This window comes from Convolutriloba macropyga, unplaced genomic scaffold, assembly GCF_964194025.1.
Source record: "Convolutriloba macropyga unplaced genomic scaffold, txConMacr16.3 SCAFFOLD_1986, whole genome shotgun sequence".
Classification (NCBI taxonomy): Eukaryota; Metazoa; Xenacoelomorpha; order Acoela; family Convolutidae; genus Convolutriloba; species Convolutriloba macropyga.
In genome coordinates, this window is record NW_027449747.1 from 854 (window position 1) to 27791 (window position 26938).

General features: G+C 36.8%; 1 protein-coding gene across 1 annotated transcript in view; it reads right to left on the bottom strand.

Annotated features, from left to right (window-relative positions):
• Window positions 1-671: 671 nt before the first annotated feature.
• The window catches only part of LOC142355297 (uncharacterized), a 36483-nt gene continuing 10216 nt past the window's right edge, over window positions 672-26938 (bottom strand). Inside the window, exons 3-5 of the mRNA XM_075407508.1 lie at window positions 19335-19498; window positions 15279-15674; window positions 672-1689 (exon numbers count right to left, since the gene is read on the bottom strand). Coding sequence (XP_075263623.1) covers window positions 1491-1689; window positions 15279-15674; window positions 19335-19498 — 759 coding nt within the window. The 3' untranslated portion in view covers window positions 672-1490. The remainder of the gene's footprint in view (window positions 1690-15278; window positions 15675-19334; window positions 19499-26938) is intronic.

Sequence of the window (26938 nt, forward strand, 5' to 3'; positions counted from 1 at the left end):
TATATATTGCAATGATTCTTTAAGGTCTTCAACTCTCAATAGTGCAAAGTTGAGCATGTAGAGCGTTATTTTTGCAAAGTGTTTTATTTAGTGATGTTCTCAGAGTGAAGAAGATTGATCATAAAGAAACTTTATTTTTTCGCAGAAACTTTAGCCATCGTACTCTGCGTCAACTTCCATATTAATTGATGTGATAATGAATGAGGTTTGGTGCAGCATTTCAGATCTTGAATTTTATCATCAATGTCACTCTTTTAACAAAAAAGATCGTAGTTATACAGTTTCTTAATGAGGTCCCAAAACGCTTGGCTAATTGATATCCTTCTTGGAATTGTTTTTTTTTTTCAAGCCTAACCATCATTCAGCATTTAGAACTTATTCATAAAGATTTTAGAGTAATATCAAATTTCATCAATAATTTGAAAATTCGAATTGTTTTTTGGAACTGTTTCTATGGTTGGTTCTTAATCCTCTCTGAAAGAGAAAAAATTCGGAAGCAAAATTCTCAGAATTGTAAGGAAAATCCAGAAATCTTTCCTCATTTCTACTGGCACGCTAAAAACAAATTTGAATCTGAAAAAAACTACCCGAAACTGTTAAGAAAAATAATCAAATAAAATATTGTAGCTATAAATTGGTATGAGCTAAGTAAGAGAAAACATTTCCTGCAAAGCTCGTTATTGTCATACTGGAGAATCCGGTTTTTTCCCAAGGCAAACAGAAACAAAGCCAAAATAACCACAGTTGTCACAATACTGCCAGTAATGAAAATCACTGACAGTTGATCGGCGTCCATAATTTTCAATGCTGCATTCAATTTATTGTGTCTCTGTATAACTGTAACAAACACTGCAGTAAAAGCTATGGCAGTAAGTAAGAAAAGTAAAGCCGCAGTACATGGAAAATATCGGCGCTTGCGATTTGATTTAGCATTTTCGGCGAACATGAAGTACAAATATGTAAATTCGCTGATTGTTTGACAGTTTTTGTCAATTATCTTGTATTTCGTTAACAGAGGACTCTTGAAGAAGTTTTCATAATCACTGTCGGTCATCTGATCAGAATCATTTGCTTGATCTGTTCTCTGATCAGAATCTACTCCTGGTGTTTCAAATCGAGCAGAGTGTGATGAATTCAATTCAGTTTCTGATGGGGTGTATATTTGGTTTATGGCCATTTCAAAATTCATATTTTCGTTCGTGGTTGCATGAAAAAAATTTCTCAAGTAAAATCTTGCGAGAATTCTGTCAGTCGTTTTCACGTTAAATATAAACATGCTTTTCGTGCTATAAACTTCAGACTTGAAAAGTCTTATAAGGAAACATCAATAGCTCATTGATATGGCAAAAATCTGCCCCTCCCCATTTTATTGTGCACTATCTATATTTAAACAAACCTAATAGTGTTAATTCTTCCTTACTTACTTTGAACTTTCAACATTACCCACTTTCCCCTTTTGAATCTCTTTTTGTTCATTCTTGCATGATTTTCTAAAACTTGTATTTCTGTAATTCTACAATTTGCGCAGAGCTTGTTTGATTTTGTTCAGCATCCTGGTTGACTGCACACAGCTTGCTTCTCCGCTTGCCGATGAAGTCAAAATATCCTTTCATAGTTTTGGTTCCAATATCGCTTCTGGCCACTTGTTTGTAATGAGCGGCTCTGATCCGGTCACAGCGGTTGGTTTTCCTGTCAAAATTGATTTCTTGAAGTTAAGTGTAATTTAATTGGGCTTGCATCACTTTTTAAACGTTTTGCTTTGATTAAAAACTATGTGATGCACTCCAATTGCTTTGGAGTTCTTACATTGTTAGAAAACTTTAAAGCCAGTTTTTCAACCAATTTGTTAATGCCTCACATTAACTTCGCTGATTATACCGCAATTGTAAGATTGATGTTTATGACTTTATAACCCAAATTGTAAGAAAATGAGAAGTCGATTGAAGCCGGATGTAAAATATTTTGCTTGAATTGGTTTATATACAGAAACTAAACATGTGAAACGAAGGAAATAGATACTGATAAGAGACAGGATACGATAGAAGGACAAGAGGCTCTTAGTCGTATTCAGTGAATGAACCCAGGACCTACTTATTAAATGACTTGGGAGTGGTATGTGAAAAATGAGCAAACATTGGGATGGACAACCATATGAGATGAACAAACATGAAGATGGCCAATCAGATGGAGCACTTGACTTGACCAGCTTCAACAACATCACTCTGAGGACTGTTAACCGATAAGATTCTATCCAATCTCAGTGAATTGATATATAGTAAATTTTGATTTCTCTCGGGTCCTAAGTTTCCCAACCACCAGGGATAGGGAGCCATATATATCTTGTCATTTCAATTGTTTGAAATTAGGTATATACTGCATTTTTGAAACCATATATTAGTCCTATTGTTCTGAAATATTTGAGTCCTGTTGTCAACATTTCTTAAATGAAATAGAGAACCGCGCAAAGTAGATTTTCTTGGTTAGTTTTTGAACAAATGATTTCAAAAAGAATTGTTTAGTAGCAAGGGTTCGAAAATAATAATCAAACAACCACTCGTAGCAGCTTTTCTTGGTTATTTTTTGTGGAAGAATTTCAAAATGAGTTAGCAGCAAGATACGGGTACGGTGAAACACTTTATAAAGTTTTCATCAACAAGCGAGACAACGAGGATGTTGCCAGCCCACTCAAGCCAACCTGAGTCATCAGCTGCTGCACCCAACAGCCTCCAGTGTTCTGCCAGCAGAACCAACTTGCAGTAGACCCCCACTACTGCCCTCCAACAGCTAGCCAGCCCACTCAGGCCAAACTGAGTCACCAGCAGCTGCAACCAACAGCCTCCAGTGTTCTGCCAGCAGAACGGGCTTGCAGTAGACCCCCACTACTGCCCTCCAACAGCTAGTCAGCCCACTCAGGCCAATCTGAGTCATCAGCAGCTGCACCCAACAGCCTTCAGTGTTCTGCCAGCAAAACCAGCTTGCAGTAGACACTCACTGCTGCCATTCATTAACCAGCTAGCCCACTCAGTTCAACCTGAGTCATCAACAGCTGCACCCAACCGCCTCCAGTTTTCTGCCAGCAGAACTAGCTTGCAGTAAACCCCACCACAGTGCTCCGGCCCACCAGACACCTCATTAGACCTCAGCAACTGCCTCTTGTGTTCCGCCAACTAATCCAGCCTCCAGTACATCAGAAGTACTGATCTTAAAGAGTCTTTAATTGTGCTCCAGCCCACTGGACACCACATTAGCCTTACATAGTTGCATCATGAGTTCCCCCAGCGCTATCATCCTCCAGTAGGTGAGTAGTACTGACCTTCAACAGTCTTCAATTGTGCTCCAGCCAACTGGACACCAATTTAGCCTTACGTAGTTGCCTCTTGCGTTCCCTTAGCGCAATCAACCTCCAGTAGGTCAGTAGTACTGACCTTCAACAGTCTTCAATTGTGCTCCAGCCAACTGGACACCAATTTAGCCTTACATAGTTGCCTTTTGCGTTCCCCCAACGCAATCAACCTCCATTGGGTCAAACGTACTGAACTTCAACAGTCTTCAATTGTACTGCAGCCCACTGGACACCAATTTAGCCCTACATAGTTGCCTCATGCGTTCCCCCAACGCAATCTTCCTCCAATAGGTCAGTAGTACTGACCTTCAACTGTCTTCAATTATGCTCCGGCCAACTGGACACCAATTTAGCCTTACATAATTGCCTCATGCGTTCCACCATTGCAATCAAATTCCAGTAGATCAATAGTACTGACCTTCACCAGTCCTCAATTGTGCGCCAGCCCACTGGACACCACTTTAGCCTTATATAGCTGCCTCATGCGTTCCTCAGCGCAATCAACCTCCTGTAGGTTAGTAAAACTGACCTTCAAAATTCCTCAATTGTGCTCCAGCCCACTGGATATCACTTTAGACCTACAAAGTTTCCTCATTCGTTCCCCCAACGCAATCAACCTCCAGTAGCTCAATAGTGCTGACCTTCAAGAGTCTTCATTTGTGCTCCGGCCAACTGAACACCATTTTAGACTTTCTTAGTCACATCCTGTGTTCCCCCATCGCATGCAACCTCCGGTACGTCAATAGTACTGACCTTCAACACTCTTCAATTGTGCTCGAGCCAACTGGACACCACTTTATCTCTTCCTAGCGGCCTCTTAAGTTCCCCCAGCGCAATCAGCTTCTAATACGTCAATAGTACTGATCTTCGTCAGTCCCCAATTGTGTTCCAGAATACTTTAGCTTCAGGACAACACTGTCACTGCTAATTGGTTAATCTATTTGATCTCTAATAATGCAAACCACTTGACCGCTGAAACGTCAAACCATTTGACCGCTAATAGGTCAAGCCACTTGACCTCTAGTAGGTCAATCCGCTTGACCTCTAATAGGTCAAATTACTTGACCGCTAATAGGTCAAACCATTTGACCGCTCATAGGTCAAACCACTTGATCGCTAAATGGTCAAACTACTTGACCTCAAATAGGTCGAACCAGTTGACCTCTAAAAAGTCAAACCACTTGACATCTAATAGGTCAAGCCTCTTAACCTCTAATAGGTCAAACCAATTGACCTCTTCAAGGTCAAAACACTTGACCTCTAATTGATCAAAACACTTGACCTCTAATTGGTCAAAACAGTTGACCTCTAATAGGTCAAACCACTTGACCACTAAGTGACCTCTAAAAGGTCAAACGGTCACCGCACTTCACCTCTAAGTGACATCTAAAAGGTCAAACAGTCACCCTATTTGACCACTAAAAGGTCAAACAGTCAACCCATTTGACCTCTAAGTGACCCCTAGAAGGTCGAAAGGTTACCACACTTGACCTTTAATTGACCTCTAAAAGGTCAAAATATTACCCCACTTCACCTCTAAGTTTCCTCTGGAAGTTCAAAAGTTCACTCGTTTTGCCCTTCAAGGGACCTATATTCACCCCACTTGACCTTTCAATTTACCTCTGGAGTTCCGAAAGTAAAGCTAATAAAGAAAATGGGAGGTCAAAAGCCATCAATAGTTGGAACAGTTAGATTGTTTCAGCGAAAAATAAACATTGTCAAAGAGCTCAAACAGGAGCTAGAATATCAAATACACTCAGACCTGGAACTCGAAGTTGTGTCAGTAACACATGATAAATTCAAGAGAACGATGTCAATACTAGACGAACTTGCCGACCAGCTTACACATTCAGAAAATGTGGACGCTGAAGACTCTCTCAACGATGCAGCATGCTTGACAAAGCTAAAAGTAGAAGGTGCACAAACTGTAAAGAAGCATGAAATTTCCTTCGGAAATACTTCAATACGTCCATGCAGCGCAAATTCATCACGCAGTAATCGAATAGCGGTTCCCTCAATACCTGAGTCTCCGGGAGTTGTTCAACGTATGCGAGACACCCGACAGCAACAAGTCAATAATTTGGCAGACCAGTAATCAACATCCACCTCGATTACTATAGAAAGACAATAGCAGTCCGCCACGGGAATTTTGCAAGTAAACTCTAATGGATTCATCAGTACTTGAGTACAGAATAGTCTCCAGCCATCAGCATTGGAATAAAGAGACCCCGACTACGTAGCAAGCAATTAAAATCAGCCCCTTTAACCAATAGAACCATTTGTGAACCCAACAATTGGTTCACAGAGCTCTATTGACGCAACTTGTGCGTTCCCACAACTGTCTCCAGCTTCAAATTATCAACTTCTAGTTTTCAGTGGAACACTTCTTCCGCTGCTGGAAATATTTCCGCTCCTGCTAGACCCACTGGTAACACTGGCCTCTTTGAAAATTTACCTGATCATAGAACACCTATTCCAATTTCTTTCGGCCATCGTTTCCCAACGCCAAGCCATTCCGACTCTTTTCAGGCATATTGCCCAAACAGTTGGTCAAATTTAGCAGAAGTTAGTTTTGAGCCCTCAAACCGAACCCCTCGTGGACCTGTTTACCCGAGCAGCCAAAGCTTTGATAATCAAAAATCCAACCCATATCGTCAACGGAACATTCACCGATCAGTAAAGTTGCCGGACAACCAAATTGAGAAGTTCGATGGAGATCCGCTCAAGTGGAACGAGTGGAGCAGCATGTCTTTTTTTCGACCATTCACAACAACGAAGACATCGCTGACACTGAAAGAGTGAGCTATTTGCAAAGTTTAGTCATTGGACCGGCAAAGGTTGCATCTTCGGCTTTCTTTGCTACCCAAACTTGTACTCCTCCTCCCTTCAAGAGCTCAAGAGATGCTTTGAAAACACGCAAAACGTTTTTGGTGCTTTAACAAAAGAACTAGAAGTTTTCCAAAGGCCAGCTATGATTGGCCCCGCAGCTTTGATAGCTTTCGCTTCGCTGTTAAGAAAGCTAGTTCAGACATTCGCCTCACAGGGCTTCAGTGCCGACCTAAATGCCACGTACTTGCTCAGGATAGCCCGAGATAAGCTACCAAACCCAATCAAGTTGAAGTGGACCGAACATGATGTTGACAAGGACTGGACAAATCCAGGTCTCACAGAGCTTTCTGAAGGGATGGATCGGCAATCCAGAGCCTTCGAACAATTACAAGACGCATTTTCATCAACCACTAACAATCATTCATGCCAACAAAACCAACTTTAGTGTTCAAGTTCCTTCAACAATCAGAATAGGAACCAAAATTGTACGAACTGGACACAGAATTTCCCATGAAGTAAAAGCTCAAACCCCAGCAATAAAAGCTTTGAACATAGCAGTACAGCAAAAAAAAACATTGATAAAGCAATACCTCAGCAATTGACGGCTAAAAGTAGCAACAACACAAAAGTTAAGCCCCTTTTTTCTCTGTCTTAAAGCAACCTATGAGAAATTCAACAGCAAACAAGAGCAGAACAAAATACCCACTTGATCAGCAAGATCACTACATTGGCAAGTATCCACATTTCCTCAGTCTCGATGCCAGCAGACGCAATAGCGAAGCAAAGAAAAAACTTAATAACTTGTTGTGCTTCAATTGCTTAAGTGCTAGTCATGCAGCCTAAAACTGCACGTCAAGAGTCCTCTATCGACATTGCAATGGCAAACACCACAGCCTTCTCCACACAGACAGACAAAGAGCACCCGAATCTATAAACTTGACAGAAATTGATCTGCCAATGTGTGAACCATTGGAACAACAGGATAAAAACAATGACAATCCAACCCATGTTTACATTCCTGGTTTTTCATCAAGAACGAGAAATCAGCTACAGGTGATACCTGTCACCCTTTTCGGAAATGATAATAAAAGACATAATTTTTATGCCATTCTGGACAATGGTAGTACCATTTCATACGTCCTTAACACCACTGCCGACAAGGTACGGGCTCCAAAGACTTCAGAATTCGATCTAAATGTATCACATTCGTTTGACGAATCCGTCATGCACGCAAATCTTGTTCGGTGGGACATTGGAGAGTTCAATGGTGATCAACCACTCTTCTGTTTAAACTACGTTCATGCAGTGAGTAATTGGACTTTCAACGACGCGCCTGTTAACGATTTGAACGAAGCGTGTTCCTTCTACCCTCACCTTCAAAATAAACATTCTTCCTAAACTTAGTGATAACAAGACACAGATACTTATAGGTGTTGACGCTACCCTCTACAATTTGGAACGCGAGTTCCTTCAAGGACCCTCAGGAAGCCATTTTGCTTTACGCAATCTTCTCGGTTGGACAATTACAGGCCCAACCAAGCGAAAAAGTGAACCAAACCTACAGTAAACAAACTTTCTATCCCATAGTTATAGAGCCTTTGACTATGCGCTCACAAATTTAGCTGTTGATACTGAAAGACATCTCAGTGAATGTGTGACCAGTTTCCAGAAAAAAGAAAATACAGGAACCGAGTTTGAAGAAACTGCAGATACTTCAACTGGCAGTAAAAGAGCAGTTCAAATAATACAAGAAGCAATACATCATATCAGAGACTGATATGAAATTGGTTTACTTTGGAAACAGGACAGTAAACTAGAAAACAACTATCCGCTTGCCAAAGCACAGATTGACAGCCTTCACCGCCGTTTCAACAAAGATATTGAGTGGAAACAATTGTATGAGAAAACTTTGGAAACAGATTTAGTGAAGGATTATGTCAAACCAGTAACCTTCTGAAATCCAGCACCATAGAAGATTTGGTACCTTCTCAATCACCTGGTCACAAACCCCAATAAACCTGGGAAATTCAGGCGTGTTGCCAACGCCGCATCTGTTTTTAAGAAGCAGTCGCTAAACAAAACCTTCTGTTAGGCCCCGACCTTCTCAACAGCCTGGTCGGCTTATAACTTAGCCTTTGCCAGGATTCTGTTGCAGTAATGGCAGACATAGAGGCCATGTTCATGCAAATTTGCATACGAATAGAAGATAAGTCTTGTTTTTGTTTTCTTTGGCCGACAAAGAACTCCGTAGAGCAGTTCTAGTTTACACGACTCCTCTTTGGAGCCAAATGTTCACCAACCACAGCAATATTTGTCCTCTAACAAACAGCCAAAGACTACGGAAATACCGCTACAAAAGATCTAATACTCAACATATTTTATATAGATGACTTTGTACATTCGTTTGTCAATGAACAGGAAGTTCAAACGGCAGTTAAAGACTTGTGACAAACACTCAGTCTAACTAAGTTTAAGTCTAACTAAGTTTCAGTGTTTCAGTCTAACTAAGTTTGTCTCTAACTCTGTTCAATGTTTTAGCAAGATACCCAAAGAACGTTGTGACAATGAAAAAGACAAACATCGTGTCTTAGGTGTAAGGTGGAATACAGTTCATGATACTTTCTTCCACCAGAAGCTTGCCAAAGTTCAGGAAAACAAAACGGACTACACACTCAGAAAGCTCCTTTCCTTAATTGCCTGCTTGTTCGATCCATTAGGAATCATTGTCCCATTATTGATTACACTCAAAATCATCTTGCAGGATACTTGAAAAAGAAGGAATTGCATGGGATGATCTTCTGTCGGAAGAAAAACAGAAAGCAGTACAAACTTGGATAGAGCAACATCTAAATGTGCCAGAAATAGCAATGCCACGATGTTTTGTTTCTCCGAACGGGCCATCTCCGATAAACCAGTTACATTGTTTCTGTGATGCCTCACAGCTGGCTTTTGGAGCAGTCATATACATCAGATCTCAGTCAGCTTACACCATTTCAACTGGGTTTGTCATAGCTAGAACTAAAGTTGCGCCCCTTAATCAAATCAGCGTCCCGAAACTTGAGTTGCAAGCAGCAGTGCTACGATGCCGACTAATGCAATTTGTTTCCAATCAACTTACAATACCAGTTATCTCAAAACACTTTTGGAGCGACATTGAAGCTGTTTTTGCCTGGATCAAAAGTAAAGACAAACTGAAAAACCTTTATTGCAAATACAGTACAAGAGATCTGCAACAACACAGACGTCTCCAAGTTGCAGCACATTAGCGGAAAACACAATCATGTCTCCCGTGGAATACCAACTTGTGACCTCAATGTGTTCTGGGTAACGCTGCCAGATTTCTTGAGTGATCCCGAAAGCCATTGGAAGAACAACTTGAGTGAAAAGGAAGAGACGATTGCCACAATGGAAACTTCGAACGAAGATTGTCTTATTGACGTCAGCAGCAGATTCTCAAAGTGGACGAAATTAATGCGCTCTATGGCTTTCGCCATATTGTTCATAAAGATTCTGAAATCGAAACAAAGAGGCAAACTAGAGCTCTATGACATAAGCAAAGCCTGAAGTTATCTCTTCAGAAAAACTCAAGAAAAGTCCTTCAGCGACACCATCAAAGATTTAAAACAACGCAGTTCTTTGCCGAAGAAAGATCGTCTGCTCTGGTTGTCCCCTTTCTTTGAAGGGGGACTTTTTCGCGTTTGTGGCAGAACAAAACGAAGTTCGCTACCTTTTGAAGCCAAGCATCCCATCATCCTGGACTCTAAAGAGCATAGCATTCAACTCCACATACAGAAAAGCCAAGAAATTTGTATGCACATTGGAGTTGAATACACTCGCAACTACATACAACAGAGATGCCACATTCTCGGAATCAGAGCCTTCCTGAGAAGTTTAGCTTTCAAATGTTTCGACTGTCGCCACTTCCGAGCACAGGGACTACAGCCACGGATGGCCGACCTGCCAGACATTCGTTTTCAGGAAACGCAGTCACCAGATATCTTCACCGATGTCGGCGTGGACTACCTTGGACCGTTCGCTGTCGTTCATCGAGATGCAGAAGTGAAGACCTACATCTCTTTATTCACTTGCTTGGTTACAAGAGCAATTCACCTGGAAGTTTCAACTGACCTCAGCACAGACAAATTGTTGACAGCAATCTGACGCTTCATCGCTCGACGCGGCCAACCGCACTTTTTCTTGTCGGACAACGGATCCAACTCCCTGGGAGCAAGAAAGCAGTTTAGACGAAGACCACTGATGTTGGACCACGACTACATCAGAGATCAGCTAATGAACCAGTATGTCGAATGGAAGCTCAACCCCCCATCTGCTCCCCACTTCGGTGAGGTGTGAGAAAGACTCGTTCGGTGTGTCAAACGAGCTCTTTTCTTGAACCTAGGTTCCGCAAAACTCACCCCAAATGTCTTTGCCACGATCGTCAGTGAAGCTGAGTATCTTGTCAGCTCGCGTCCCCTCACCCACCTGAGAAGCAACCACGAAAACGACAACCCACTTACCCCAAACCACTTCCTGCTTGGAAGGCCCTTCTGCAATGTTCATGGAGCCGTTTTAAGCAGGACACTCACTTTGAAGAATTCGGAATGGACACAGATTAAGCAGAGACTTCAGCAGATTTGGAGGAGGCTGCTAACCGAGTATGTTCCATCACTGAACAAACGACAGAAGTGGACGTCTCGTGAAGCAGATTTGAAGGTGGATGATTTTGTTTGGCTTCTTGAGGAGTTTACACCAAGAGGAATCTGGCCGCCGGGACGAGTCACACGGATTTTCACCGGCCCCAACAACATAGCTAGGTCATGCGAGGTTAAGACCGCTTTAGGCAAATTAAACAGACCAGCAGCAAAACTTATGCATGTTTACCCCCAAACCTCCTAGCAGGTTAGGGTTGGGTTCTGTTGGTCCCGAGGATGTTAATGACTCATATTAACTTCGCTGATTTTACCGCAATTGCAAGACTGATGTTTAAGACTTTATAACCCAAATTGTAAGAAAATGAGAAGTCAATTGAAACTGGATGTAAAATATTTTGCTTGAATTGGTTTATATACAGAAACTAAACATGTGAAACGAAGGAAATAGATACTGATAAAAGACAGGATACGATAGAAGGATAAAAGGCTCTTAGTCGTATTCACAATTCGTTCTGATTTTCAAAGAAGTAAAAAAAAACACAGGTTCCGTTTACGAACGTGATAAAAAATGTGATTTTTTGTGTTTTATATTTTTTTATTAAAAAAGGATTAAAAAAATTGTTGCTCCTTTGGAGTTCAATCACTATTGCCAATTTTAATTTGAGATAAATTTTAAATTTTGTTCGGTACGTGTAAGCGTTTTTCAGTAATTGTTCAACAATTTTCGGGCTGTCAACGCAATAAGAAGTAGTAGTTTTTTTATTATATGTCCTTGAGATTTTCTTGAGCTATTTTGAAAAAGTGCCTAGAATGATTTTGAGTAAATTTTTTAAAAACAATTTGGCTTCAGGATGGTATAAATTTGCATTAAATGAAAAATCAAAATTCGAATAATGTAACATTTGTGTCCACAATTTTGAGTTTATTCTGCAGAGTTAAATGTAGTTTATATAGTTCTGCTATGACAGATAGAAAAAAGTAGCTTGAAAGAACTAATAGGATGAAGCAATTACTTTAAATAAATTAAATTCAGGTTGTAGTTTTGAGGAGATGCAGCCGATTAACAAGTGCAGATATTTCTTGATCAAAATCAATAAGTTCCTGTCACACTTGGACCTTGAGTTATATTTTAAAGACCAATGAACCGTCGAAAAACAGGCGTATGATGCTAATGAGGATTTAAAGACATTCTTTTGAAAAATGAGGGTCTATTCACGGCCAATGTCAACTGCCTATCAACTCGAATGAAATTTAAGTTATTTTGACGTCAAATTACATTTTGAGCAACTTCCTGCCATAACTAATTGAGTGAGACAAATAATGCCATAAAATTAGAACAGAAATTACATTTAACGAAACTTCTAATCGAAGGACTTCAAAAATAAGCGCACGAAAATTTTTCAAATTTTCAGAACAGGAGAAGTGTAGCAGAAATACGTTGAATGTGTCATCCTCGTTGAATTTTCAGAACTTTTCAGAACAGGAGTTCTGAAAAGCAATCTTTAGAACTAAAGCCATGTAGTCATGCAGGATTTGCCAGCTAGATCATAGAGACATTCGCATCGCATAAAACTTTGATAGTCAGTGAGTAATATTTTCACTGGTCCGGGCGAAACAGAATAGATCCGATTTTGGAACCATATTTCAATATCTGAAATAACTATGACGTTTTTGAATAAGTGTTTTCTTTTTGCAATAATCCAGAAAAAATTTAGAGAAAAAGTAGGCTTTAAATGAGTTTTCGAGAAGTTGAAAAGTTTTTGATTTTTTTCAATCATTCCCCCTTTACACCTTGCATAGAATGGTCCAATTAAACAAAGCGAATAAAGAAATAGTTTTTATATTAGTTGAGATTGTTAGGCAGGTAATATTAGATGAGTAAATGTTTCTTGCAAAGCATTCTCTCAATTTCCTGTAAGTAAAATTGAAAAAGTTTTTTTGAAGGCCCCCACTTTCTTCCTTAACGTTGCTCCTTTGACATTCCAGAAAAACTCTTTATTTTGAGCGTTATCGCCGGTAACTGTCTTAACGAAGTTGAAAAATGGTTGAGAGCATCGTGTTGATACCTTAAAAATTTGTATTTTATTCATTTTTTTAAATTATTAAATTTTGATCAAGAAGCCAATTTTCGGTGTCTCTTCTTTCTTCATTTCTGTTTATCCAAAAGAAGGTTGATAATTTTTTCAGCAACTCCGGGAACTCAAAATGGTTGCCTGGGCGCTCTTCGTCAGCAATGTCTTGGTTAGTGCAAAAAGCAACTGTTGCAGATTTGAAAACCAATTCCTGTTCCACCAAAAAGAATGGGATCTTTGGATCTCTTCTCTTCCACAAACTAAGTGGACATCTATCTTAAGGGCGCAGGTTCTAAATTTTTACATAGATACCAGCCATCTAACCACACAAAAACTGTAACGGGGGTGACAGTAACACAAAAAATAACACTATGGGGTGGGGGGCAAAAGAGACTACATCCAGATGCTTTTGGAAATATTTGTGATCAATTTTGCTAAGAAATTGCCAAGCATTAGTAATAACTTGTTTGTTGATAACTTGGGTCTTTCCCATGATACCCCCCCCCCCCCCCCCCAGCTTAGTGGTCAGATAACCTATAGCCCCCCATCATAGTAAATATACCATAATGGGGGGCTATAATTTCATGGGGGGCTATAATGGGAAAGACCCGATAACTGTTTGCGCACGAGTCATTTGATTGGACATTTTGAAATATCACAAGTAAAATGTTTGATTGCTCATTGGCCATAGATTATTTTGTAATTGGAAAAAATTTGCAGCTGTGGAGAGGGAATTTGCTAATGGATTTTTGCATTAGGTACTTTGGGGTTCCATGTAAATTCAAAATTGATATTCTTATGCTCATTAAAACGTGAATCGCACCCACAATAATTACATTTGAGTTCACGTGCCAAAAGACCTAATTTTTTTTATATCAAAATACAATGAGTGCTAGGACAATAGATTAAAAGAAAGCAGATTGAGATCAAAAAGCTTGACAACAGATTGAAAATAAAATATTTCAAGTTACTTTTGGCCAATCAGATTTAAGCGCTGACTTCTCACTTGTAATACAGCTCAAAACTTGTTTGGTATTGATATTTTGTTCGATTGTGAGGGACTCATATCAAGTCCCACTGGGCGCTTGGGCATAACCATGGCTCGAGTGGTATGACCAAATTATATTATTTCACGTCAGCTAGCAAATATGTTGTTATTTTAGATTTACTGGGTAATCTAGAGGGCGCCCATCACTGCGTCCTTCAATCGTGGATAAATAATTCTCTAATCGTGAATAAAATAATTCTCTATTCTCATTGGCTAAAATTAAGAGTTTATTTGCTAGTTCAGTTTGAACTGAACTGAACTAGCAAATAACCTCTTAATTTTAGCTAATGAGAATAGAGAAATATTTTTGTTGATCTATTGGCCTTTCGATCTATTGTCTAGTCACCAATACAAAGCTCATTATTTTTCAAAACAAGGTATTATTTACACTGTAAAGTCCTTACAATGCTGTCGCTATTAGTTGTCAAATTAATTTAGCCTAGTAAATGCTTGAATTCGTTTGGCTGATTCACTCCTGCCCGGGACAACGTTTCACCATTAATCCACTCCTACTTAGCGGGGATTAGGGTGTAATGCGTATTCCACTCCTATTCATTGGTAAAAAGAGAGCAGGAGTGTATTTTTTAATAAAAATTACACTGTTTTTACACTCTCTTCTCCACTCTTTTTACACTTTTTGCAAAGAGTGTAATTTAGGGTGGACTGATAAAAAATTACCCTCTCACACAAATGCCAATATGACCAAATTGAAACTACAAACTCAAGTATCATTTGGCACAATGGTTAATGCACAAAGTCACGGTAATAAGTTCGACAGAGGGATGATCGGGGCTCAGACCTCACTACCTCCTACGATTTTTATTTTTTACAATTACACTGATAATTACACTCTTCACCATCAATTTTCTCAATTATAATTCATTTCTCCTATTTTGTCGATATTTTAGCACATTGTAAATTTAATACAATTTTAAACTTTCACAATATGTGACGTTTGTTTCATTTATACTTTTTAACACTACATTGCCTTTAAACTATGTTCTGTATTTTATAGTTCCTACTCAAAGGAATTAACAATGTTTTTCTTTATTAAGCGGAGAAATAGGAGGGTAATTTTTTCTTTTTACATACTTTACACTCTTTTCTATGCTATTTTTGGGCAAAACCTCGGCCCGGGTGTAAATGAATTAATTGACGGGATTATATATTGGCTAAATTGAGGGGGGGGGGGGGGGGGGTTGTTGAAAAGATTTAGTTAATTTGTTTAAAAAAATTTTTTGGAACTTTTTAATCAACATTTAACTGGCGTAACAATGCAATTTTTATCAACAAATTTGAAACACTTGGAAGTGAAACATTTCAAGCATATTTACCTTGCTATTCCGGATCGGTAATACTGAATATTGTCAATTTCACGACTCCTCTGGATCTGTATATAGTGTTGGTCGTGTTCAATTGACCAGTACCAGTTATCGCTATCAATCACTGCAAATGAATGGTGCAACAGGTACTTCGTGGGCTGTAGGTTAGTAAAACGCTTACAAAGCTCCAGCGAAGTTTTCATCAACTTCACGCCATGGACACGTTCGAAAACCTGATTGGTCGAAATTCCTGCAGCCGTATTGGAGCGCTCATTGATGCTCAAATTGTGAAGTGCATTCTTAATTAGTCTCGCAATCAACTTCTTCCTTTCGCCTGTGTTATGACTATCTTTCAATTCTGCCTTGCTTCCAAGGTACCCACTATAATGCACTGACAAAGATTCTGGTCTAAATAACATTGAAGTTAAATTCGTCTCATTTTTTATAAGAGTTTGAAGAAGAAATTTCAAGCGCCAGACCAAAATTAGGTATGATCCAATGTTCCAGAGGAATCTTCCCCTTTCCACATCGATCGTCTTAAGATGAAAATTGCATTTGACTTTCGTGCCTTTCAAGCCCGATTCCGATCTTTGACCTTTGTCGCTAAATTCCACAAATGAACGTGATATTATCCAAAAGTAGTGGCGCTGGCTCGTAGACACGAAAAGGTTTTTTTCTGGACTGCAGTCAAAAGCAAAATTTTCGTGTTAAACACGAAAAGTCCAGTCTAAAACAAAATTTTTCGTGTTTACGAGCCAGCGCTCCTACTTTTGTTTAATATCACGCTGACTTGTGGAACTTAGCGACAAAGGTCAAATATATTGTGTAATTACCATCAGGGACAATTGTTGTTTTGCCCTATCCAACAATTGGTTTGCCATATCCAACAGTGTAAAGCCTTTTTTCATGATATATTTTGTTGAATTTACAAGGCAAAGTGGGCCAAATTGGTTAGGGGCGCTGGCTCCTAGCGTGTCGCTGTAACCGGACTATAAATATTTGGATATGCAGGAACCCTGAACCTTTCATAAATCTCAGGGTAATTTCTCCCCGACTGTTGGTTTACAGTTTTCGTGACATTTCATTTTTTTGTTTTCAGGTCATTTTTGGAGGAATTTTTGGTACATTTCTGATTATTTTTCAAATACGTTCATTTGTTCTGAAAATTAATCACCAATGCGTTCTATATGCGCCAAAAATCAGACCTCCTAGCGCGAAATCAGGTCAATCGACTATTTTGCCCCATTTTATACCGAAAGTGTGCCTCTGATAGTTGATGCAAAAAATATCGACGAAACCTAGAACAAACATAAAAGTATTAACCAACTTCGTTAGTTTTAGTTTATTTTTTACTTTGTTTTTGCTTGCAAGTCTTGAAAATTCTAGGATATTTTTTATCAACTTCGACGTTTTTATTACCACTATAAAGCAAAAACTTCTGGTGACCATTAATTGTTTATTCGACAAAAACTGTTGAATTTAGGTGCATAAGAAAGAGAAAGTAAAAATGCAAAACGATTTTAAAATTTTTTTAATCCACTCTATTTACCAATTTTGTTTTCAACAGCTGAATTTTGTTTGAACAAATTGATCACCCAATACATAATCAGTTGGCATCATATATTTTTCTTTAATTTGCCAAATTTGTTTTATTTTTGATTTGAGTCGTTTCTTCCACAAAAAAAATGAATTCATTTTCCAAACAAGACCGTAAATTTGATGGATTTTTCTTTGTTAAACCAACTTCTTTTTTAAATTTTGGCAATCAGACTTGAAAAAAATGTCGAAAACTTTTAACTAGATTCAATTCAGTTGCATAAGAAAACCTATGAGACTTGTCATTACTGATATTAAGACTCAAAGAATAGTTAACAGTTCTTTTAAAAAAGTACTGTTCAAGTCTCTAAGTGTAACTTAAAATCTGACAGCATAAATTAGTTTCACTGAAAAAAATGGAGAATCTATCAAACATGTGGTTACCGAGAGTAAGTGACTAGACACCAAAGAGCCAACAAATACGAGCAAAATCTAAATTGTGAGAATGATTCTATCACTTTTTGTAGTTGTTATTATGCAAAAGTTGAGAACCAAAATTTTTTCGAACTCACATATTCTCACTCCCACTTTACTGGCAGCTTAAAAAGTTCACTTTTTGAAATTAATAGTTTTTGTTGCCTTTAAATCTCCCTGGTTTCTGAAACCATGATTAAATTTAACTCCTTCTCATATAATCCGCGAAGTTGTGAACAGATCATGGGAAAGGATTGCGATCCAAAAATTGTAAAACATATCATAAAGGCACCTCAGTACAATGGCAATACTTTGGATTACAAAAAAAAACGGTGAGACCAACAATACCCAGTTTGAGGTCCCACACAAAAAGTCAATGTGTCCAGACCGTCCCAGACAAAACATGTATATGTCTAGACAGCCCCAGACAGAAGGTACCTATGTCCAGACTCTCGTGCGCTCAAAAATATTTGTGCGTTCTTCGTGCGTTCAGAAAACCTATGTCTTCTGTCTGGGGGCGGTCTAGAAATAGACATGTTTTGTCTGGGACAGGCTGGACATATGGACTTTTTGTGTGGGACTTCAAACTGGGTATTGTTAGTCTGACCATTTTTTACAATCCAAAGTATTGTCATTGTACTGAGGTGCCTTTATGTTATGTTTTACACTTTTTTAGATCGCAATCCTTTTCCATGATCTGTTCACAACTTCGCGGACTATTTGCGAAGGAGTTAAATTTAATGATGGCGTGATAGCCGAGAAGCAAGGTGTGTGATTCAATCCCGTGCCTCTGTGTAAGGATGAGCTCTTACTTAACCATAGCTTCAGGTTGACCATAGCCTGACCAATGTTGGCTGCAATGATGGTACCACGTGAAAGTTTCAGACGCAAAAAAAGGCCATAGTCACCAAAAAAAGAGCAATTCTTCTCATAGAAATAATAGTCTAAAATGTGGGGAACAATGAGAAAAAGGGCAGCTGAGAACAGGCTACTGTAGGCCTAATGCTGTTCCGCTGCGATTATGCAGGAACCAAAATTACTTTTAATTATTTTTTATGTCCAGACTTTCGTGCGTTCAAAGTTAAATATGACCAGACTTTCGTGCGTTCCAAAACAAAATTTTTGCGCTCATGGTTGGACAATATGTGCGTTCACGTCCAGACTATCGTGCGTTCAAACACACCTATGCGGTCAAAAAAATTTGTGCGTTCTTCGTGCGTTCAAAAGTGCGTATCTACAGATTTTTGTGCGTTTATGTCCAGACCTGTTGCCAGTTTTATTCATATAAGTTGTACACAACGTTTTTTATAATGTACTTATTTCAATTGTAGATATTTAGTGTGATGGTTGTGATGAAGCGCTTGATGCATTTTAAAGCAGTTGATGCATTTTAAATTAATAAAAAGTGCTCGATGAGACATTGGTCGAAGGGGGTGCCAGCCACCTAGTAATTAAAAGCTTGATTTTGTTTTGCAATTTCAGCAATGGTCTATAAATCTGGGCGTGAAATTGTCCAATGCAAAGCAAAATGTTGGATGCGAATTTTCCTGCGTTCTACGTTTTGTAACCTTTGAACTCAAAAAGAAAACTTTCACTTGAGTGGGCACTCTAGTAAGAGTACTTAGTCAAACATGCGCTCATCAGTTTTAGGCGTTCTTGTATCCATTAAAAAACTTTTCGTGCGCTCCAGGGTCATTATGTCCAGACTTTGGTGCGTTCAAAGTTGCTTATGTCCAGACTACTGTGCGTTCGAAGTTACCTATGTCCAGGCTTCGCGACGGTTAAAATTTACTTAATTATTTGCTAATTAGGGCCTAATCAATTTGCAATTTAAGAAATAATCCTTCTTTCGTCTCGAAAGATCAAATTCAGTTTTCTTTGAGAAAAAATGTGTTGAGATGTGTTGGGAACATTTATCTGCGTTCGCGCATTATTGACATTATGTGCCTCCGCTTTCTTGTTATAATATCCAAGTAATCCAAATTCATGTCCGACAATCATGGTTAAAAACGCCTGAATCAATACATAGAAAAGAAATAGTATGCCAATACACCTTACCTCTCTATTTGTTCGGCGGAAGATTCTCTGGATCCGCATCTGACATTCGTATCTGAGCCAGTCACAAATTCAACCATTTTTGAAATGTGACAACACAATCTGTTCCGATCCTGTTCATTTTCACTAGATATTGTCGTGGCAACTATGCTTCCTTCGTGTGTGGTCTGGTGAACATAATTTTAAAAATCACGATTTGGTATCGCCAGACTAAACAGGTCAAAGGCCGGGTTTGGACCAGATCGAACATACCTAATTTCGGTATGAGCCAAACAGGACAGACCGACCGCAGGGTGAGGACAGACTGATCGGACTCAATTCAAGTATGAGCAAAATGGAGTAGCGCTACCAAAAAATTGTACAAACATTGTACAAACTATGAGTTCGATCGCACCGGATAACCGGTGGTCCGCGAGACAGGTCCGTCTGGTCCATACCTGTCTTGTGTCAAGGACCTAATCCTGGTGAATTAGGCGTCAGACCAAACAGAAACATTTTACGCTACCTTGGCATTCGGATTCTGAAAAGTTTCTTATAATCTGGACACATTTGGAATTACAAAACGTAAAAATCCTCAATTAAATAAGTTAAATTAAATTAAATTAAAATTACTCTAATAAACTGATATCAGCTGAGGGAATAATTATTCTTTTAATCGACATCCAATGAAAAAAAGCAAAAAGAAACTTAGGCGCCGATATTTTCCAACGTTTTTAAATCTAAAGGGCAATGCAACCGACAATAGTAAATTAAGATACACTGAAACTACTTTGGGAGATGAATTTTGGGAGATGAAGAGAAATATGTCCAGAAAAATAGTTGATTTGAGAAATAAAAAAATAAATGAAGCATCAAATTCTGTTTGCCTTGTTTAGAACAAAAAAAGTGAGCAATTTTTGGACAGATTTGAAAATTTTTCTGAAAAAGAAATTTTTAAACTTCAATTAAAAATTTTGGCGTTATCAATTTAACTGTGAAGTGCTATAACTTAAATATTTCAATTAAACAGATTGGCTTACAGTAAATTGAATGTATATCTTAATTAGATCGGCACAAAAAAATAAGTGTGGTCCATATGAAACAATGAGCTTGATAATGTGCGTTTCGCTTCATTGTCAAAATTGAATTTTTGCTTTAAAAAACTAATATATGAATTTAAAAAACTGCTCCAATTCGAATCATTCTGTAAAGTAAATAATTGTTAAGAGTACGAGACAAGACAAACAACAAAATCAAATATCAACAGCAAAAAAATTAATCCAAAACTCAATGTCTTTCATTGAAAAAAAACTTATTAACCAAGTCCAACAAGAATTATTAAAACCTAACGTAAGAAATTTACTTTTTATTTCATTTGAAAACGCGTGGGACCAGTGCTTAATCAGACTCGATAACAAGTGGACGAAAAAGAACAAAATTGTGTCAATAATTAAGTTTATTTTTTTGGAAACAAAGAATTTTAAATGATAAAAACCAACAGACATCAGTTGAACTCTTTGAATTGATTTATGGTGTTGTATACTTTCGCATAAAAACACTGAGAACTGTCATTATTCTTAAAATTGCGTGAAAACGGTGTCCAAGCTGTTGAAACCATAATGTATTCCGTAAAAAAATAAAAAGTTATCAGTTGCCAACTTTTTGAACAAAAATAACACCCTTTATGACCCAGGGTTTATGACCAAAATGAGTGTAGCTAACAAACAGACAGAAAATTGAACAAAGAGGGCACGGTCACAAAAAACATTTGTTTTTTCGATAACAATTAATTTCGAAATTAAGAAAACATTGACTGTCAAATGAAATAATAAAGGGGTTCACTTATATCCCCGAAAAGATCTCTGAGATACGTCTACAAACAGAACGACAAATAGAGACAAAAATACCAATTTAAAAACCGTTGTCAGAGCAGTTAAAAAAGCAATGCATTACAAATGTTGTTTTTCTTAAATACAAAAAATCTGATATTGGACCTGAATTTAATGAGACTAATTAATAAATAATAAAAAATAGATGTCAATAAATTCTGAATCAATCGATCTCAAAATCAAGGAAATTTTTAACTATCAAATGTAATCAGCAAACAAGTTTTTCTGTTTTTTTTTTTATTTGAAGCCCGTAAGTCCAGCAGTTTTCATAATTTTTTTACGACTAAAAATACGATATTCGGGATCAAAATCTAAAATTTCCATTAAGTTTTGCAAAACTGTGTCATAACTGTTAACACGATAATCTAAACAGTTTTCTTTGAACACTAGTTTAGCAATATGTGGCCTCTGAGTATTGAGACTAGGTAACAAGCAGACGAAGAAGAAAAAGGGTAAATTTAAAAAAACATTTATTTTTTGAATACATTCAAATGTTTTAAAAGTCAAATATATTTGCTATTAACCGATATCATTAAAAGGATACTTTACTTCTCTAGGGAACATTCAGATCTTTCATTATTCAAAGTACGCTGGACGACTAGAAAGAGAACAACGAATACAGACAGAACTCAAAAAATATTTAATTCTCTTACAAAAAACCTGTTTCAAAGCCATTAAAACAATAGGAAATGCACCAGTAATACTTAAAAAGTTTGTGTGTTTGTGCTTTTTTCAACACCAGTGATGTGAGAGTGACCTGCATTGATACTAGCTAATAACTGGACCGAAAAGAACACCAAACTGCAAAGTTTAAAATAGTGTGTTTCTTTCAAAGTTTTGATTTCAAAGTCAGGAAAAACTTTAGCTATCAATTGAAGAAGGTTACCAGGTTCCTTCTCTAACTCATAGTAGGTAGTCACTAGGTTCTGCACTTATACAGAAATGCTCATTTGACTAAAAGAAGGGTGACAAATAAAGACAGGAATAAGAACTTTTAACTTTAAAAACACTGTGTCGAAGCCGGTGAAACCGTAATCTACTGTACTTTAAAAATTAATCAATTTAAATTCAATGTGCTTCTACTTTAAATGTCATTTTTGTGATAGCTGAACTGTCGAAGATGTGACACGACCAGAAAAGAATCTAAAAATTGAGAAAATGTCCAAAAACCGATTTTGAAATTTAATCAATTTCAAGGACGATGCAATCTGTTTTTGCAGATTTTAGCTCTCAGTTGGCCAGGAACTATTAATCCGTTGTTTCCTTGAGAAAAAATACTTTTAAAAGTGAGAACGGCCATCCAGCTTTCAGATTTAAAACTAGACATATTTCCATAAAACTCCCTGGGCTGCGAGTTGATATACCAAGAATTATTGATGCATTTTGGACACCTATTGAGTTCAATTAGCGAAATACCGTCAGAATTTCATTTGAAGAACACTCTCATTTAAAATAGCCCTCTTTGGAGTTAACGAAGGTGGTATCAGCAGTTTATAGGTGTGTTAGTCCAGCTAAAATAAATGAAGTGGACTAAAGGACGTTATTCGTGCCATTTTTTTGAAAAGAAGGCCGAGGTTTGAAAAATTCAGAAAACACTTTAGCTTTAAAAAGGATCAAGCAGTTTAACAACCTTTTTTATCTTGAAAATAAATTCAATAATACTATCCTAACAATTAGAAGCAAGTAGGAGCAAATAGAGTAGATGCAAAACACAGCAATTGTGAACAGAAACAAATGAAATCAGTCAAATGTTCACAAAACTGGAAACCTCGATAACGCCATGGGATAAACGAAATTCAAAAAACAATTTAACTGACTTTCCAATGTCGAAGCTTATAAGTAGCAAACAGGTTATTCGTTTAAACTGTTCAATTTAGCGTTTTTCTACATGTCAAATACCATTTGGCAAATTAGTATCCTTAAAGTTGTAACATTTTTGGAAACTTTCATTATTGTAAAGATTTTTAATAAACCGTTCATGTTCTATCTATTAGTGCCGTTTGACAAATTAAGTGGTTACTTTCCGCAAAAAAAATGACTGCATCAAAAGTATTAAAATAATTAAAGTATACCTCGTTAGTTTGATCACACCAAAATGTCATTCTTGAAAATCACTGGTTCTCTCCCATTGCCGTTTTCCAGCGCACGCTTTTTAGCCACATAAAGCCTATTTCACCGATACTGTACATGTAACCTGATGGAGTCTATGTTTTTGAGGGGGATATCATTGAAAGGTCCCAAAATTTATGTATCCATTATTATACAGTGGCACATTTTAAGCTACGGAAATAAAATCAAGCACTCACTCCATAATATACTTATATAAACAAAGATAGATTACGTGGAAATTCAGTTTGAATATTCATTCAATTTTCAGATGCTTCAGAAATTTTTGATTGACATAAGTAATACCACTAAGAAATATGAAAAAAGCTTAATCGATTATTGAACTATCGTTTCCAATTAGGTTTCCAATTCCAAGAAAGTTTTGTGAAAAAAATCTGGTTTAAATAAACGAAACAATTATTTCAATTCTCTTTAGTTTTCTAACTAGAGAGGGAAAGCAGAAAAAAAGCAGACAAACGTATTTAGATGTATTAAGTGTTCAAAAGGTGTTTTGCGAACTTAAAATGACAAAATTTTTTAAAACAAGTTGGTTAAGTACCATATGTATCAAAAACAACTAAAAAAGAGAAAACAACTTCAATTTCGTTCTTTCATTCTCTTCAACTTGAAACCAGTCAAATGCCTTGGCTTAGCGGGAAAAAATGCATGTTAATGCTGTTTCTGGTTGTACTGTGCATAATTTTCAATTACTGTGCAGGTTTAACAGGAATTTCATTTCTATTAGAATGTTTTAAAATCTGACGTAAAAGAGACTCTCTACTGAATTTTTTCCAAGTTGATCTTCCCAAGGAGAATTTTTGGAAACTCTTTAACTAACTGTTAAATAAATCATCGTAATGGATTGATTTTCTGGGCAAAATTTTGCATTTTTATGTCAGAGTGTTTCTCCAAAAAAAAAAATTTAACGAGTGTTTTGTAACCATTTCATGATATCTGAACTAGTCAAAAACGTTCATTAGTTGAAAAACTTTTTGTAGTCCAATGCAAAAAAAAATCAACTATCATGTAAATTTCTTATAGAAAACGAGGGAAATTTTTTTATGGCACGTTTTTTTAAAATAAATGAATGTAGGGAAAAGTCAAGTCATGTATTGGTGCTATACACTGTCTGTAAAAACTGAAGATAATTTTTAATTTTAAAAAGTCAGTCAAATTTTTTTTCCTTACTGTGGAAGTGCGTTGGCATTTGAAAAAGGTAGTCTTATTTGTACAAACTGCTTTTTTGTACAAACAAGTAAAGGATAACATAACATAATTTTTTTCCACTTTTCTACTCCATTCTCTCGATTTTTGAATGTTTATTTAAGTTTAACTTGATTATAATAAACGTTTGTCATTAGTTAGCTATTGGGAATTATAGTTTTGATAGTGTTTTTAGCGTTTCAGCTAAATAATAGGAGTACATAAGATATCAAAAAACTTTAATCTTTATTGCTCTATACTTCAAGAAAAAGTCGTGAATTTTTTTTCTTTTCGATTTTTCAGCTAAAACACCGTTTTTCAGTCAGCCTGTGGAGCTAGTTTTTTCGATACTGTTAAATATAAATAATCACACTTCAAAACATAGCTGAGTGTACACAAAAGCGTCCAGCCAACATAATAGTTTTTGTTTTTTCAGCTTTTAATCCAGGACAGCACTTGAAATAAGATAATGTGATATTTTCTTCAATAAGATCAGCTCCCGCACCTTCTAAAATGACAGTTAAAAATAATTGGAATTCGCTGCTAGTGTAGTTATCTAGCACCCTGTGTTTTTATTTTAGACAAGAATTGTGACCAACACATTTTTTTCTACACATTACGCGTTTTTAAAAAAATTTTCCGTTGAGAAAAAAAATTTTGGTCCCTCCTACGTTTGCGAGTTTCAGATGTTTGTAAAAGAGTAACTTGAGGGATTATGGAGGGAAATTACTACAAGACGGGAACAGTTGCGATCAATAACAGAGGTCATTTTTGTTTCCATCAACTACTCTATTGCAAAAAAGCTAAAAGATTGCTCCTCCTAGCTTTGTAAATAAACAGCTTTGGAAAAACATTTGAACAAAAAAACATACATGTAAATAAATCTTTCTTACGATCAAAACAACCGACAATACCGAGCAAACCAAATCTTTATTACGCTTAGAATCATTCTTACGTTTGAAACAACATAATGCAGAATTCTTAAAAATTTTTTGTCGTTTTTGTTCGTTCTTTGTAACTAGGGTAAATCGTGATTAAACCAAAAATTGGCTGATGAAAAGGTGTATACAAAGAAACAAATGTGGTATTTTGAGAAATTATAGCAAAAATGGGCACAAGAAATTATTTTTTGTGATAACTGACAAGTTTTCAGCGCTTCTCACGCTCACTAGATGAACGGGCTGATAATTTTAATGAAAACCCTATGAAATGTTTGCAATTTTCATTAAAACATCTTCAAGGGTATAAACCACTGTAAAATTTTCTGGTATATTCTTGAAAATGTGAAAAATAGTTAGCGAACAATGACAATAAGAAAGTCAGCAGCTAGGCAGGTGGAGTAAGCAAATATACTTAATTGCTGGAGAAAGCACAACCGAATATCATAATGTTTACTTTTACATTTTGAAAAATCTGAAAAATTGACATTTGGTTTTTTTTCAAATTCTAATTTATTCTTTTGCAGAAAACATCAGATTTTAAAAATACTCAGATAACGAGAAAACTACTTTCTTAAAGACATGTACTTCATTTGTAAAAAATAGGGCTGAATTTAATTTTTTTTCTTGTTTTAAGTCTCATTGGTAATCTGTGACAAATTTGAGCAGTAATTTGTTGTGATAGATAAAGAAGATATAAAATTTGGAAGATTGTTTGGTTTTTTTTTGTTTATCTATTATACGAATATGGTAATAATCAATTTTTGCCGAAGGTCGTAATTTAGAAATTCTCTTTGAGACAAAAAGGGTATATTGACTGTCAAATTTTGCGGTTCTTTATTTTAAAAAATTTAAGATCAAAACTTGGGAAGCAAACTTTAAAAAACAGGTAAATTTGGGAAGAATTTTACAGCTCTTTTTTGTTGCATATCCACTACCTTACGAAATGAAAATCTTTTTACCATTCCAATTGATTTTGAGAATGGCCAATTGTGGAATAAAAGGACAATTACAAAAAAGAAACGTGCATATGCCACCAGTAAAACATTTACTCCAGTATTAACATTTTTTTCACGGGTTAAAGAATTTTTATCAATAAAACGGGGAATGATGGGAATAGAATACAATCATTCCACTTGTTGGCCCATAAAAAGTTTTAAGGTTAGTTTTCGATATTATTTTATTAATTTGTTGTTTTAAGATTTCAATATAATCATTGTTAATATTTCGGTTATTATGGGAGCTATTTTTTACAGAAAGTTTGTTTTGAACTATGAGTTGGATATTTAGAAACATATAGGAAACTTTTATTTTCATTCCTCCTACCCACTACCTATATTTTTTCTTAGCTCAAACTAGCTATATCAAAAATTAACCACACCAGTTGTTTGGAAGCACAACAAATGAGGTATTGCCCGGTTCCTCTCTAATATTCTGCTTTCGATTATGCTACTCGTTTTAAATATTAACACTGGACAGAAATGATAATCAA